At 58.2% G+C, this 15,769-nt stretch overlaps 5 protein-coding genes across 5 annotated transcripts; 3 read left to right on the top strand and 2 right to left on the bottom strand.

Annotated features, from left to right (window-relative positions):
* Positions 1 to 2,613: 2,613 nt before the first annotated feature.
* C8A04DRAFT_8956 (uncharacterized protein) lies at positions 2,614 to 6,473 on the top strand (the record flags this gene model as incomplete). Its single annotated transcript, XM_062785301.1, has 3 exons — positions 2,614 to 2,890; positions 2,938 to 6,213; positions 6,271 to 6,473. 3 exons carry the CDS (start codon positions 2,614 to 2,616, stop codon positions 6,471 to 6,473), a joined length of 3,756 nt encoding a protein of 1,251 aa, XP_062640774.1.
* A 1,290-nt stretch (positions 6,474 to 7,763) lies between these two features.
* C8A04DRAFT_24646 (uncharacterized protein) lies at positions 7,764 to 8,156 on the bottom strand (the record flags this gene model as incomplete). The annotated part of the gene is made up of 1 exon (XM_062779249.1): positions 7,764 to 8,156. The coding sequence occupies one exon, from the start codon at positions 8,154 to 8,156 to the stop codon at positions 7,764 to 7,766; it is 393 nt and encodes a 130-aa protein (XP_062640773.1).
* Positions 8,157 to 8,550: 394 nt separating this feature from the next.
* C8A04DRAFT_24645 (P-loop containing nucleoside triphosphate hydrolase protein) lies at positions 8,551 to 9,816 on the top strand (the record flags this gene model as incomplete). The annotated part of the gene is made up of 1 exon (XM_062779248.1): positions 8,551 to 9,816. One exon carries the CDS (start codon positions 8,551 to 8,553, stop codon positions 9,814 to 9,816), a length of 1,266 nt encoding a protein of 421 aa, XP_062640772.1.
* A 193-nt stretch (positions 9,817 to 10,009) lies between these two features.
* Positions 10,010 to 11,568, bottom strand: C8A04DRAFT_34115 (uncharacterized protein; the record flags this gene model as incomplete). The annotated part of the gene is made up of 3 exons (XM_062782719.1): positions 10,010 to 11,173; positions 11,229 to 11,382; positions 11,480 to 11,568. 3 exons carry the CDS (start codon positions 11,566 to 11,568, stop codon positions 10,010 to 10,012), a joined length of 1,407 nt encoding a protein of 468 aa, XP_062640771.1.
* Positions 11,569 to 12,063: 495 nt separating this feature from the next.
* C8A04DRAFT_24643 (uncharacterized protein) lies at positions 12,064 to 15,255 on the top strand (the record flags this gene model as incomplete). The annotated part of the gene is made up of 3 exons (XM_062779247.1): positions 12,064 to 12,186; positions 12,274 to 12,585; positions 12,646 to 15,255. 3 exons carry the CDS (start codon positions 12,064 to 12,066, stop codon positions 15,253 to 15,255), a joined length of 3,045 nt encoding a protein of 1,014 aa, XP_062640770.1.
* Positions 15,256 to 15,769: the final 514 nt, after the last annotated feature.

The following is a 15,769-nucleotide window of genomic DNA, read 5'->3' as shown; positions in this document are numbered from 1 at the left end:
TACCCCTCCCCAAGTCAAGAATAGAAACCTTATCTCTGAAGCGACTCTCCTTGTTACTTTTCTGCCATCTTTGAGGACCATCGCTGAATTGAGTCGTCTGGCAATTTAATGTTAACCTATTTCCACGTTTCTGACCACTACAGCAAGCCGCAGACAGCCCTGGACCGTCTGAAATTAGAACTCGGGGAAGCTTGAAGTCAATTCAACTCGTTTTTGTCCAACAGATCCAGTCTTGGCTCGGCCTCGAACCACCTGCATGTGACATCGAACGCAGGTATCCAGCACCAGGAAGCAGCCCTTTAAGCGCCAAAGTCCAACTGATCCCGGCACGCAGGAAACTTTGACCGATGAGTCGACGACTACCTTTCGGGCCGGCACGGAGGCCCCGAACATGAGATCTAAATAAAGAACGACTCGGTCCCAGCCGAACGGAAAGGTGTTTGCCAAGATCCAACGGTCGGAGCCGGAGCTGTGAGCTTCACCTTTTTTCGACAGGGAACCTTTTTGGGAGTTGAAGTAACAGTCAGTTCAGTTACTGTCCCAGTCGGCCAAAAGTCAAACGTCGGGAACGCTTTAAGTCCTTAGTTAAGGCCTTTAACAATCTCTATTCCGTTATCTCGGATCCTCGGATTCTTCCGGTTGTTGCTCCCGGCGAGTTTCAAAAATAATAGCTGGGCTTAATCGTGGGTCCACGGTTACTACGTACTGACAAAACAAAACACCTGGACGACGAGAGTCAACTTCACCGGGCAAAATATCTCACATTGTGGTATTAATATCTCATCACATCGGCCTGAGGTCTGGAATGATGTGGGGAAGCTCCGGCAGAGAAGGAGCCGAAAGACAAGATCTCGACCGCCTCATTGGCCCCCGCCTTGCAGGGCAGAATGATGAATATTGGTACATAGTCAAGGGCTATCTCACAGTTTTTTTTTAAGCAATTTCTAACCAACGCGATGCGAGGTCGAGGTGAAGATCAGCAGGCTCACCGCATCCTCTGGACGTCCAGTTGAGACCATCCCCAGCGAGCATGTGCGTGCTCTCTGAACGAACGGAACAAGAGCCAAATATCGAATCATGCGCCAAGAATCGAGCCAGGGGGGGTTAAGCGCCCGCAGGAAGCCCTGCGGTGTCCCACACCCATTCGTGACTTCTGGCGAATCAGGCCTGGGCTGGGGAATTTTGCCCAGAACCAAGAATAGATTGCCGGCACGCAGGTCGAACAAGAGGACCAATCACCGACCCGACCCCTCGAACGGCCCCTCGATTCCTCGAAGGCCCCCCGTCGGCCGCCCTTTTTACCCCATTTTCGAAAGCTTGCCACCGTCCATTTCGAGACCTCTTTTTACCTCGTTGCTCCAATGTGGTCGTGACCGGGCATGGGCGGCGGACAGCCCCGCAGCCTTGGGGCATGTCGAAATGGAAAGTGAAGGCGTTATTTGTGGGAGACGGGAGCTATTCTGGGCTCGTGAACGTGGTGCTGGGTTTCCGACTCGGCTGTCGAACCAAGCGGGCATTCCGATGGTGTGTGTCCACTGCTAGCGGAGGAACACCACCTCCCTTTTGCAGATCTCGATCAGTTCAGACTCTGGTCTTGCGTCGGGTTTGCGTCTCGCAGCACGGGACCCGGTTTACTGAGTCGGATTAAGCGTGTGACGGACGGTGTGTCTTCAAGTCAGACAGCGCGGGACGATCATCCACGGCGGATCATGGCTGAGAGACATGCACTTGGTCTTGCAAGCGGAGTCCGTCGTCCATATCGGGTCTGGAGAATCTTCATGAGGGGCAACAATTGACTGGTTCACTGGTTGATGAGTCGATGGTGTGTCGAGAACGAGAACCAGAATCGTCCTCGGCAGGCAGGGCGCGCTACTGCAGGGATAAGCGGCCAGCCGGGGCCAGTTTCGGAGCGCAACCCCTCCTGGACGGACTCTTGGACAGGGCCATCTCCGAGAGTGACCGTGAGCACTGGCAACGTGCCTGGGTAGCCAAGGCCGCCCACGACACCCTTGGTTGACCACGGTGGTGTGTCGAGTGTCTGGACGGGATTCTGCAAAAGCGGCACTCCGGCTCCCGCTTTTCTCATGCACGTCGCAGGTAGGTTAATCTACTCCTGTAAAAAGTGGTTAGCCCACCCGTGACGTTCCACGCCGCGAGAGTGCTGCTCTGCTTCTGGGGGCTCGAAAAGAGGCTGCAGGACTGCAGCATCCCACTGTCGCCTTTTCTCGGCATCCTAGTCGGGCTTGGGGCATCTCCTCTTTAGACTTTGCCTCCCTCAACCGTACCTGGATCCGTTCGGTTTGCCGCCAGCAGCCGCGTCTTGAGGTCGACATTGTGCGAGTGCAGTTTCGACATAACGCTACCCGTGACGGCCGACGAGGCGACTAGCAATTACTCGAGGGAAGGTCCGACGACGAGCCCGCGACGACAACCCCACGTTCCGATTGTGCATGGCTTGGTAACGACATCGCACGTCCGTCTCAGGTGCGGCCCGGACGTTTCGACATTGCGAATCTTTACTAGGCGTTCTCGTTCTGCTTCGACCCGGTCAACCCCTAGCTACCTCGATCGTTCCCGCTCACTCTGACTCTCACCCACTCGCGATAGCCCGCCATGATGAGCTCGTCCCGCGATCCGACAGCGCGGCTTCGCGCGGGCTTAAACCCCCTCCTGACGAACTCGCTGGGCGGATTCCACAACGCCGGCACGCCGGTGTCTGCGTTGTCGGTAGCCCCCCATAGCGCCTTCACACCAGGCCAGACGCCGATGAGCGCCATCCAGCCGTACAACCCTCAGGAATGGATTGGCTCGCCCCAGTCCGGGCCGGTGCCGGATCGTATGCCGCATCTGCCGCCGGCCCCGCCAACTCAAGCTTACCAGGAACCGCAGTGTAAGTCTTCTCTCTCGTATGCCTTGTTCTGAGCTAATATAGAAAAGCATCGCCGCTCCCTCCACCTCCGTACTCCCCGCCCCGCAGTGGACGTCCCGCGAGCATGACGTTTGACCAGGCGCCGGTGGCCAACGTATCGGTTGCGCGAGCCCCACCCCCGCCGATTGCGCGAGTTGCTACAGAACCGCCAGTGGCCAACACATCCTTTGCACCTCCGCCTGGGACAAGAGGCGCCTCGAGAGAGCGACGGTTCGGGTTCCCGTCGCTAGGCAGGCGGCGAGAGCCAGAACAGGCGAGCCCGCCCGTGGAGCCGCCAGTGAACCACAACAACCGGTCGTTCAGCATGATGTCGCGGGTAATGCCAGGGCAGGGCCAGAGCCAGGGCCACAGTCACAGTCACAGCCAAACCCACAGCCAAGCGCCGATGACAGTCGAGATACCACAGCCACGAAACGAGGCAGAGATGGCCGGCATGAACATTGCGCCAGGATCACGCCGCGCAGCATCGACACCGGCCGTTGCGACGCCCACGTCCGGCCGATCGCGGTCATCGTCGCAGGTGAGGTGGGATCCGCAGATGCCTGTTCCCCCTCCTCCGCCAGGACCGCCCCCGTCGAGCTCGAGGTCGCAGAGCGCGCAGCGGACGTCGTCGGAGCCAAACCCCATCATGTCACCGCCCACTCGACGACCCCCGCCGAGCGGGATCGCGGCGCTGGGGCCTGTGCCCCTAACGCCGGCGAATTGGAGAGATGGGGATAGTATGCCGGGCCCGGTTGCGCCTGTTCCGGTGTCAACACCAGTTCAAGCGCCAGCACCACCACCACCGTCGACGCCGGCCCCGGTGCGCGCGGTCGAAACTCCCCAACCTCAAAGCCCCGTGGCCAGCCCTGCCCACCCTGATGTTGGGTCTTCGTCGACAAGCCCAGCTGGGGGACTCACGCGGAGCCCTGCAGTGCGAGGGGACAAGGCACAGACGCTGCTGGAGAGACGCAGCGAGAGCAGGACACGAGGGGGTACCCGCGGCGCGATCGATTCCCCGGCCGCAAAGCCCCAGCCGCTGTCCGATATCGTGATCCCGGGCCCGTCGGGGGGCTTACAACGACGACTGACCATCAACCGTGGGACGCCGAGAACGGGCAAGTCGTCGAACGATACGCCCAGGACAGCCGAGTCGTACGACAACGGCGAGTCCCGGACACCCCGCGCCGAGGGCTCCTCACAGGCCACGCCAACACTGACGATGCCGCACAGCGCGGGCAAGCAACCCGAGCGCAGCGTGATGGCGCCCAAGGCCCTACCGACACCACCGACAGGCAGCCGATCGTCGTCGTCGCATCGCGGGCTGAGCACCGACCGGATGTCGACCGGCAGTAACGGGCTGCACTCCCCGATGCCGCTGAGCAAGCAGCTAGTTGTCGCGCAGAGCACAGAGCAGTTCGCGCGCGGGACCATCGACCGGTTCGCAGCGTTTGCCCGGGCCGAGGCGGCGGCGCCGAACGATGCCGAGCGTGTACGGCTGTTCGCCGAGTTCTTTGTGCACGAATCGCGCATGCGACGGGAGCGGTACGGGGCTGCCATTGGGGCCATGGGATCCGAGGTGTTGGACTTGACACGCGACCTGTTCCGGCCCATGACAGCGGCGCGCCGTGAATCGATCACCTCGGCCGGGAGCGGCAGCGGCATGGCCGAGCTGACACCGGGGTCGTCCGAGCCGCGGTCACATCGTGGGTCGATCGGGTCAGCGTTGGGGGGTACCACGCCTACGTCGTCTGGTCATCAGCAGCAGCAACAACATCAACACGCGGGGGCGCCACCGTCCCCCTCGGCCAACCAGAATTGGCAGTCGTCCAACTACATGCCGTCGCTGTCGCCGATTCTGAGCATGAGCGTCAGCGACGCCATCGACGAGGAGGATTCCCGCGGACGGCCGGCAAGCCGCTGGTGGGAGGCCGACTCGACGGGGGCTCCGGGGGGGCGCATCGAGCGGTCGAAGCGGGAATCCAAGTACATGGGCGTGCCGAAAGAGGCGAGGGAAGCGCTGCAGTGGATTGATGAGCCGCCGCAGTCGTCTCCGAATCTTCCCGGGTCTAGCAAGCGCACGTCGTACCCGGCCGAAAAGACGGGCTGGCACGACCAGGAACCCGAGAGCACGCCGCAGCCGCTGTCGCAATCCCAAGGGTTTGGCGGGAGCAGCTCGTTCGCGTCGTCGTCTGCCCCGACGACACCCAACCCGAATCACTTGGATGTGTCCCGGCTGGTGACACTGCCCCCGCCGTACCCACGACACCATCCAGCTGTCAACAACAACCACCCCGAACTGGCGCAGACACGCGGCGAAGTGCGCGTGATCAGCGACATGGGCGAGATCGACAGCCTCAAAGAGCAGTTCAAACAGACCACCGCCAAGATGCGCTCCGACGCCGCCGACGCCGCCAAACAGCGCGGCCAGGCCCTCCGCCAACACCTCCAACAACAAATCTCCTCGGGCGCAATGGGCTACGCCGAAGCAGCCGCCATGGAAGCCTCGGCCAAAACCGACGAGCACACCGCGCAAAAGGACCTCGAAAAGAAAACCTTCGACACCTTCCAAACCGCCGTCGTCATGCCCGTCAACGAAATCCTCCAATCCCGCATCACCAACGCCACAGCGCTCTTCCAATCCCTCCGCAGCCGCCTCTTCGACGAAACCCACGAATCCAACCCCAACCTCCCCCAAGAAGAAGGCGACGAACAACCGGAACTCTTAGAAAAACTCACCCTCCTCAAATGGATCTTTGAAGCCCGCGAATCCCTCCACCGCTGCCTCTACGACCTCCTCTCTGACCGCAACGACCGCTACCGTGACATGGTTCTCCTCCCGTACCGTCTCGCTGGTGATGCCGCGCAGCAGGACAAACTCACCTCCGCCGAGGCCTTCTTCGTGCAGGACGCCGCCAAGCGGGCGCTGGCATTCGCGGAGGAATCCCTCCAACGCACGCAAGAGTTCCGGGATGTAGTCGAGGAAACGGTCGGGCGTGGCGTGGAGGTGCAGTTGAACGCGTTTTGGGATATCGCGCCTGATCTCAAACGCGTGCTGGACAAAATCCCCACGGGCGATGTCAGTCTGGAGGAATTCCAGGTTCAGATCCCTGCTGCGGAGTACGCGGAAAACCCGTCTTATCTCGAACACCCTTTGCAATATCTGTTTAGTCTGCTCCTGCACGCGGAAAAGAGCACATACCAGTTCATCGAAAGCCAGACCAACCTTCTCTGCCTCCTCCACGAAGTCAAGGAAGCCTGCGTCCTGGCCAGAGCTAAGGTAATGGAAATGGAGCGAGACCCGAGTTTACAACCTAGCGACGACCCCAACTCCAACGCCAACGCCAACGGGAGAGGAAAAGAGGAAGAAGTAGAAAAAATGAAGGCGGCCGAAGGGAGGCGGTTGACAGAGGATTTGAAAGAGAGGGTGCGGGTGGTGCAGGATCAGTGGAGGAGTGCGTTGGGGGAGACGGTAGGACATGTGAAGGAGCGTGTGGGGGGGTGGTTGTTGGAGACTGGGGGTTGGGATGAGAGTTTTGAGGAGGGGGGTGTGGGGGGTGTTTAACGGTCTATCTAACCATGGGGGGTTGATACTTGAAGGGGGGTAAAGGTGTTGGTACTGAGGGGGGGCCGGGTTAAGGGTGCTGATACTCAGGGGAACAGGTGAAGGGTGTTAAAGGGGTTTGAGATGGCGTTGATACCCATTGGGGCGTTCTTTTTCTACATACTGACACACAAGGGACAACGAGAAATGATATTACGAGGTATGGCAGGGCGGGTGGACGGGTAATGGAGTAGGTTATATAGCTTAGCAACGGGGTTGGGGTTTACTTGGGGTATTTTTATTATTTACTTTGGAAGAGATTTAGTTTGAAAGATTATTTAGTCTGGAAGAAGAGGGGATTGATATCAAGATAATTTTACTATATCGCTGAGTCACTGCTTTGGTTGTTTATTCTCTGCTGGCGGGCTGACTGCTTTGCTTCTTTATTATCCGGGTGGGTTAACCGGCTGCTTCGATGTTGAATGCAGGAGATACTTAGGAGGTATGTTACAGCCATTCGTATGGCTTGTGAACATGGCACCCATCGCCTCAGCCACGCTCCTCTTCTCTCCGTTCTCTGGTACAATACAACTCTACAGCTCCTGAAGGGTACAGATCAGCTCTGCTACCATCTAGCAAGATGAAGCAACAAACACCCTGAGGCTATTGTCGCTGTGCCCTTGTAGGACTCGGGGTTTTGAGTTCCAGGTGAACAGTTATAGTTAGTGAGGACTCCCGAGGCCGGGCACTCTTCCAGAAATGCATGAGGTGCTTTGCCTTGCGCTCCCAAGCCGGGAGGTTTCATGCCCGGGCGGACGAGAGTAGACCGGAGAGCAGCAGACGGATTAGACTCATATACCGGATCACGCTAGACACACATGACCGACCTGCTTGACCGACTGGAGCACCTTGAGGGGATAGATTAAGGAGGGTATAGTAGATAAACCTTCGCTTTCAAATGCCAAGTAAATAACACCCGTATACCAACTCCAAACGCCGCGCCCGTCCCGTCCATCGTTATGCACAGCTATCATACACCGTATTGTATATACAACCCCTTGCCAGCATGAATGCTCTTTTACCTCCAGCCTAAAGTATGTCAATCGACCATACTCCTCTTCGTTTCGAGCCACTTCTTATGCTCTACCCCGCCCGTCCTAGCTTGTCCTTCCCTTCACTCGTCGGAGTTTTTAGTTACGCTCTCACCGTGCTGTTTCCTTTTCTTGATGATGTCCGTCTACCGCTTCGGATCGTCCCCCATCTTGTCCTCCCTCTCCAACCCCCCAACACCTCACCCATCACAGTTTCCCATCACAATTTCCCCTCCCCATTCCCCTCTCCCTCCCCAGCATCAGTATCCTCCACCTCATACTCAACCGGCAGATCCATCCCCACCCGTCTCGCCGTCAACCTCACCCTCTCCTCCTCATCCATGCCCATGCCGGGGTTATACCTTTCCAGCAGCGTCACATAGGTCCGCTGCGCGCGCAGATAGGCGAGGTATTCTTTGCTTTGGGCTATCAAACTCTCCCTTGTTGCTGCTTGTGTTTCTTGTGTTTCTGACTCTCCTCTGGATTGGGGGCTTGACTGGGGGGACTGGAAGGTCTCGCGGAGGCGTTGGTGGAGGGGGGCGCGGGGGGTTGTGAGGAGGGGGCGGGGGGGGAGTTCGCGGAGGAGGGCGCGGTAGAGGTGGCGGGTTGTCATGGTGGTTGATCTGCGGTGTTCTGGTGGTTTGCTGGTGGGTTTCAGGTGGGAATCGTTGCCGTAGTGAGATATGGGGGTGGTGTGGTGTGAGATATGGGATTGGCGGCGTTGGTGATGCTAATTGGGTACCGTGTGAAGGTCCGGCGGCGATATAGTAGAATTGAGCGCCGTGGTAGGTGGTTTGTGGTGGTTGTTGATCGAGCGTGGATTGATTCTGGGGAAGGCCGGAGCTTGAATTTGTTGGTGGGGTTGTTTCGAGATTTAGCGTTAACCCTAACCCTTATCGTATGCCCCACCACGACAGACTTATCTACCGATTACATTCCTGCTCGAGACATTCAACTGTTTTCTTTGTAACAGAAACAATTCAACTTCACTAACAACAAACAACAAAATGCCCCCCCCCAGGATACCGCGGGCCCCCCGCCTACCACAGGCCCGCCCCTTCTCAACCACCTCCCTCACCTGCTTCCCCTCCGAACCCTTCCCCCCAATCGAGCACACCAACTGGAAGCCCCCGAAAAAAGACAACCTCCCCAGCGAAGTCATCTCCTTCCTCCCGCCCCCCTCCAACGACCCAACCCAACGCGTCCTCCCGGGGCCCCGCCCGCCCAAACGCACCCTCGACGACACCTCCTCCCTCTTCACAACCCACCCAATGAAATACCTCTTCTCCGCCGCCCGCTTCTTCCAAGTCCCCTTCAACCCCGGCATGCCCGAAGTCTGCCTCATCGGCCGCTCCAACGTCGGCAAGTCCACCCTCATCAACGCCCTCGCCGGCGCCAACCACCGCGCCGCGCGCAAATTCCAGTCCCACGGCGGCAGCCACCGCACGGGTAACAAACAGTTCCAGCCCCGCGAACTCGCCATGACGAGCCGCATGGCGGGTAAGACCAAGACGCTGAACGGGTACGGCATCGGGGTCCCGACACATGCGGAGCGGTTGGAGGGCCAGGCGAGGATCAAAGAGTGGAAGGAACAGAAGGAAGCGGCCGCTGCTGATGATTGGGGAACTGGACACAGCCGCAGCGATCGACGCGCGAACAGGTCGAGTAAACTCAACCTGCTGTATCCAGACCACCGACTAATCATGATCGACACGCCTGGGTACGGGTTAGGGTCAGATGCGGAATGGGGCCGGGAGTTTCAGAAGTACCTCGCGCAACGGGCGATGCTGCGCGGGGCGGTGGTGCTGATTGATGCGGTGGCGGGTGTGAAGGAGACGGACCGGGCGGTGCTGGGTCTGTTGCGGGATTTGGAGGTGCGCACGGCGGTGGTGCTGACGCGGGCGGATAAGTTATCGCGGGATCCGAATGCGGCGCGGGCGAGGGAGAGGATTGAGGTGGTGTGTGGGAGTGTGTGGGGGACGTTGCGGGAGGTGGAGTTGGAGAGTTTGACGTGGTTGGAGGGGAAGGTGAAGGGGTGGGAGCCGGAGATTTGGGTCACGGCCGCGGGGAATGAGGATGATACGGGGGAACCGATGGGGATGAGGGGGGTACGGTATGCGATTTGTCGGATGGCGGGGTTGGTCGAGGGGCCGAAGGAGAAGACGGCGGGAGTGGTGGTGCCGACACCGCCGCCGGTGCAGAAGATTGTGTCGTTTGATCAGATCCAGTGGGCAGAAGCCTCGAAGACGGGGGAGGCCCCAAAGGCGGCGTAGATGAATGGATATGAAGGTGTAAATACGGGAGCTCAGATATGTAAAACACTGTAAATACGTTATATACCCGGTTTGGTACTCGGAATCCTGGTCTATTCCATCGTTCATGTTCTCGCTATCCTTTCTCGCTTCTTTGCTTCTCTGCTCCTCTGCTGCTATCCAACTCTAATCTACGCCCCTTATTCTAGGTATGTTAAGCCAAGATAATCTTCCTTGCCCGCCTCTTCTTCTTCCGCCGTACCCTATCCTCCGCCACGGGCACATACGGATCCCGAAACATATAATACGGCCACAACACATCGACCAAATTATCCCACCACCCCAAATCATACAAATTCTCCACATCCCTCAACCTCCACACCGCCTCCCACGGTCCCTCTCCCGGTAGCAACCCTTCCCCCCTAGGCGGCTTCCCATCCCCCGTCCTAACCAACACCTGTTCCGCCTCCACCGGCCACCTCGTCCACGCCGGCTCAACCCCCAAATCCCTCCCCCTCTTTTCGGCGTTCACCTTCCGCTTAAACACCCCCCCCTCATCCATCTCCACCTGCCAATCCGCCCACTTCATCGACTCATTCGTCGTCGTGCCACAATACACCAACCACAAATGATACCCCAACAACCCCCACACCAACGGACTCGTCATCAACGCCAGCAACGTCACCGCCCCCATCGCAACCCCCCCGCCACTGCCCCGCCCGCCATCTTGCATCCCCCAGCTCCAGGTTATCAACCAATCCGTGAACGGCATCCCCAGCTCGTCTCTTCCATTTCTATTCCCGTAGAGGGTGCCGCGCGAGGCGCGCCACCAAGCCCATTTCCACCCGGGGAAACGAGCGCGCATTTGGGATGTCATGAGGGAAGTGCCGAGGAGGCCGCCGTAGAGGGTTAAGATGGCGGTAGAGAGCAGGAGGAGGAGGAAATAGTGGTGGTTGCCGGCGCCGACACAGTTGTTGATGAAAATGCAGTGGTGGTCGCAGCGGGCTATGCAGGCGCGGCAGAGGGAACAGTGTTTCGAGCGGGCGGGTTTGAGTTGGCCTCCTTGTTGGTCTCCTCCTTCTCCTGCTCTCCCTTCTTCTTCTCCGTGTTGGCCTCCTGACTGGGAGGAAGTGGGAGGACAGGTACGGCAGCGGGCGCCGGGGTGGAAGAGGGAAAAGTCAAAGGGGTAGCGGGCCATTTCGCGGGGGAGGTTGGAGGGGGTGATGGTGCCGGGGTCGGAGGCCGCTGAGAGGTAGAGGAAGAGGTAGGGACATAAAATGGTGGGGACAGAAAGGATTTTGTGGATGGGGGCCATGAGGGGCCAGGAGGACGGGAGATAGAGGTAGGTTGAGATGGTCAGGAGGAGGATGAAGAAGATCTGATGTCTCTTGTTAGTGAATAGTTGATAAGAGGAAACAAGTTATAATACGTACTAAGACAGTCGGATGGCGGTCGTACATGATGTACGAACTAAAGCGTGTGAGAGCAGCCACGGTTCGGCCGCCCGTGAGACGCTCGTCGATGGCGATGAGGCCATTGGGGAGGTGCACCCAGACAAGACGGTACAGCCAGGCCACGGGGGTGCGTCTGAACGTGTTAGTCTCAATTTACAATGTATGTATGTACATCAAAGTTGAAATGTATGCCAATGCATTGAGATTCGATGAAATGAGATTTAACACACCTGAAAGCGGGCAATCGGCCGAAAAAGGTGACAAACACCATGAATGAAAGGCCCAGCACCGCGGTTGCGACTTTTGCGAGGGCCCCCATCTGATCTAGGAGCGGCGCACGCAGAGGCGCATCGTGGTGTAAACAATGAAGGAAGATGTAAGATGTAAGCCGAGATTGACTGTTTGTTTGGGCTAGAAGATGCTATGGATCTAACCCATTAAGCGACTAACGAGACGTCAATGCTGGAGTAATCCCCCGATAATTGCAAACTTAGACGACGAGCGTACCCGTGATAACGCGTGCCCCGCCGTCGCGTGAAACACGGCATTCAACCCCCGTCTTTGATCTCAACGCAACCCATCAAAAATTCAATCCCACGCTTCACTCTCAACCACAACACACCCACATTTCTCCATCTATTCACGCGGCACAGGAGCCGCAACGTTCAGACACCGTGCAGGTTCACGCGATTACATTGCGGAATCCCAGTTCTTGCGACCGCACATTCCACATCCCATCGCGTTCCATCGCGCTATCCGGTTATGTACCCAGGGTTAGGGTTAAAACCTCGGCGCAACGGTACGGCGTGTCGCTATGGTGGCCCCCATTGTGTACGATGGGGTGAACGGAAACGGTGACGGTGCCTTGTTTAATGGGACCAAATTCTGGGTGCATCTGCGGGTGCCCCAACGGAATTTGATCGTCGAGAAAATCAAGGTGAGTTCCTGTTTACTGTTCTCTTTGTTCTCTTAGTCTTGTTCTCTTATTCCTGTTCTCTCGTTCAAACCTCTGACCTGGCTGCAGAATAACGGCGGCACGGTGGTAAAACTAGAAAAAATAGCCGATGTCCTGATTGCCGACCACGTGCGGAAAGACTCCCCGGCGGGCTCCGTCTCGTGGCAGTACATCACCCAGTCGGTGGACGCAGGTGAGCTCATCGACATTTCCGACTACCTCATCCACAAAGCCAATGACACGGCTTCGACCGGGACACGTCGCGCCATCAGGGTGCCCTTCACCAAGCTCGAGGAGCAGATCCTCGTCACCTGGTTACGCAATGCCGGCCTGGATCTGGGGGCCTCGGGAAACTTGGTCTACCAGAAGCTGGAGGCACTGGTGAGTCCCTGGACAGAAATGGATTTTACTGTTCAATATTCCTCGCTGACAGCCGTGTAGTACCCCGACCACACCTGGCACTCGTGGCGGTCCAAGTCGATCGCCTTGGCTAGGCTGCCCGCGGACCAGCTGCCCGGTGTCTTGGCTGAGTTACCACCACCTACAGCGCGGTCGCTTGTTGACCCTGCGGATGTTCGTTCATATCGGGCAGCGCCAACACCAGCGCGTGTGTCGCCTGCTGCGTCTGCGAGTGTGGAGGTCAAGAAGCCAAGGCCTGGATCGGAGACGCCCCGGACCGCGACGCCTCAAGTATCAGAACGGCCTGCAAGACCAGCAGATCCTCCACAAGCCAAGGCACCATCTACCCACACACCAGCCAAGGCACCATCTACCCACACACCACGCGCGGACACACCACAAACACGCACATCACCAACCCGATCACCACGATCTCGCACCCCAAAAGCTTCAACACCACACGCCCCCACACCAGTACCAGCCACGCGCAAACCACCAACCTCAATAGGCGACCGATTCCGCGAACTCGAGCAACGAAAACGCCAAATCGTAGCCGCCCGACAAATCCAAGCCGCATGGCGTGCCTACCAAACACGAAAAACATGGAACCAAGGCCTAGAATCCATCACCCAGTTCCAGGCCCGCGCCGTGGGGTTCATGGTACGCCGGGCCCTTGACGGTCTCGGAGAGGAGAACGACTCCAACGACGAAAAAGACGAAAGGGGCGAAAAAGACGAAAAGGGCGATGAAGATGGCGAGCCACAGGATACCGCGTGGTTCACGGCGCCCGAGAAGAGTCTAGGCGGGAACCGCGAACTAGACCAGCTTTGGGATCATGAGAAGGAGGATTTCCTCCTCCCCGGGGGGGATGCTGAGTTCTGGGGGCTTGATGAGTCGGAGCCGGACGAACAGGACGAGCAGGATGAGAAAAACGAGCAGGACAACCCAGCCCCACCCTCACCATCAGCCCCCAAACAAACCCAAATGGCCACGACCGAAGCCGAGTTCTGGCTCTGCTACAACCAGCTCAACGCCGCGTACAACGTCAAGCCCTCGCCGTGGGTGCAGATCGGCCAGCATGCTGTGAATGTCTGGGATCTGTGGCGCTGTGCGAGGGCGGGAGCGGGAGATGGGGACAACGGTGGTGGTGGTAGTCAGGAGCATGCGGCACGGAACTGGGAGGTGATTGCGGAGGAGATGGGGTTTGATTGGGTGCGGGAGCCGCATATGCCGGTGAGGTTGAGGGAGGGGTTTGAGAGGTATTTGTTGGAGTTGGAGGTGTATTTGAGGCGGTTTGAGATGGAGGATGAGGGGGCTGATGATGATGATGAAGAGGAGGAGGGTGAGGAGGAGGAGGAAGGTTATGAAGAGGACGAAGAGGGCTATGCAGAGGGAGAAGCAGAGGAAGAACTGCTTGGAGAGGCACACGCAACACAAGAGGAAGCCCACGCACAAATCGCCATCGAAGCGGCTACTTCCGAAGACGACTTCATCTCGTCTCCCCCGCTTGCCGCGCTCAAAAGAGTCAGAGGGTCAGACACGCCCATGAACAGCTCGATGCGAAAACGGGCGCGGTACGACCCGACTGTCGAGATCCCCGAGACCCCAGCAGTACGAGGGCAAGAAACACAACGAACAGCAACGGCCCCGGCCCCAGCGGCTGGAAGTCTACAAACCCCGACACGGCGCACACATAACGGCCAGCCGGTGACGCCGCGGATCGTATTTGACACGCAGATCCTTAGCGAATCCGAAGATGCCGTCGTCACGCCTTCGCAACAATTACGGCTGGAAAGTAGTGAAGCGACGTTTCCTGCGCAGGTCCCAACTCGAAACGGGATCCCGCCACGGAATACTCTAAACCTTAACGGCACGTCGTCGACCGCCCGACCTCTGCCTCGTCAGCCTCGTCTACCAATCGGCACAGCGGACGACGAGCCCGAGTCAAGCGACGGCTTCGAACCAGTCGCTAACGTCCCTGTGCGGCCTGCCCCGCCGCGCCGAGCTCTTCCATGGCCGACGACGTCGAAGCCCGACAAGGGGAAACAACCGGCCCTCACCACTTCCACTTCCACTTCCACTTCCACTTCCACCGCCCGCAACCCCATCATGCAACAACAACAACAACAACAACAACAACCCCACAGATCAACATCAACCTCAACCTCAACCCCAACCCCAACCAACTCCAAGACCACCCCCAAAACCCTAATCGACCCCACCCCCATCCTCACCCACTTCCGCGGCCAGTATCCCGACCCCCTCATAATCCGCGCCATCCACGCCACAACCTGCTCGCACAACCCCACCCGCACCGCTACCGTCCTCGCCAGCCTCTCCCGCGGCGACGGCATTCCCCCCAACTTGCGTGGGGTATGGACGGCCGCAGACGACACGGCGCTGAAGGGGATTGCACCTTGGGTGAAGGGGGTTATGAGGGATTTACAGGCGGTATATGGAGGCACGGATGGGAAGGTGGATAGGGTGGTGTTGGAGGAGGTGGTGAAGGGGGGAAGGGGGTTTAGAGGGGGGGATGGGGGGGAGATGGGGGAGAGGGAGAGGGAGAGGGTGTTTTGGGGGTTGGTGGGAAGGCATGGGGGGATGGGGGTGTTGAGACGGAGGGGTTTTTTGGAGGCTTGGGAGCGGGCGTAATTTTTGGGGGTTTTTGTTTCTTGTTTGTGAATTTTTATTTGATTTTTATTTTTTTTTAAGGTTCATGAGCGAGCGGTTCGGTTTAGATTGGGAGGGGGTATATGATGATGAAGGCACGTGGGTTGGAACTGTGTCCTTGTTTTTCCGTGGTCGTCGAATCCGAACGAGACAGGTCCACGGGTACTGCATCAACTCGGCAGACTGGATGCATCAACTCGGCAGATTGGTAGGGCGTTTTATTCAGTAGCTGGTGAAGCCCTCGCCCAAGTGGAAGGCCAGCTACCTTAGCAGAACGCAATTCGTTTTAACTGTGTTAGTTGAGTTTAGCTCGCTGGCAGACTGGTACAGTACTGTACAGTGGCTGGGATACCGGGAATTGAACCGATTCAGTCGCTCACAAAGTAACCAAGTTCGATGAACATGTTTGCATTGCACAGAGGACTGACTGACTGACTGGGTGCAGTGGGTGCAGTGGGTGCAGTGGGTGCAGTGGGTGCATTGATGTGTTGGCCGT

The sequence above is a fragment of the Dichotomopilus funicola genome, assembly GCF_033296635.1.
Source record: "Dichotomopilus funicola strain CBS 141.50 unplaced genomic scaffold C8A04scaffold_3, whole genome shotgun sequence".
Taxonomy (NCBI): Eukaryota; Fungi; Ascomycota; class Sordariomycetes; order Sordariales; family Chaetomiaceae; genus Dichotomopilus; species Dichotomopilus funicola.
This window is presented reverse-complemented; position numbering and strand designations above follow the sequence as displayed.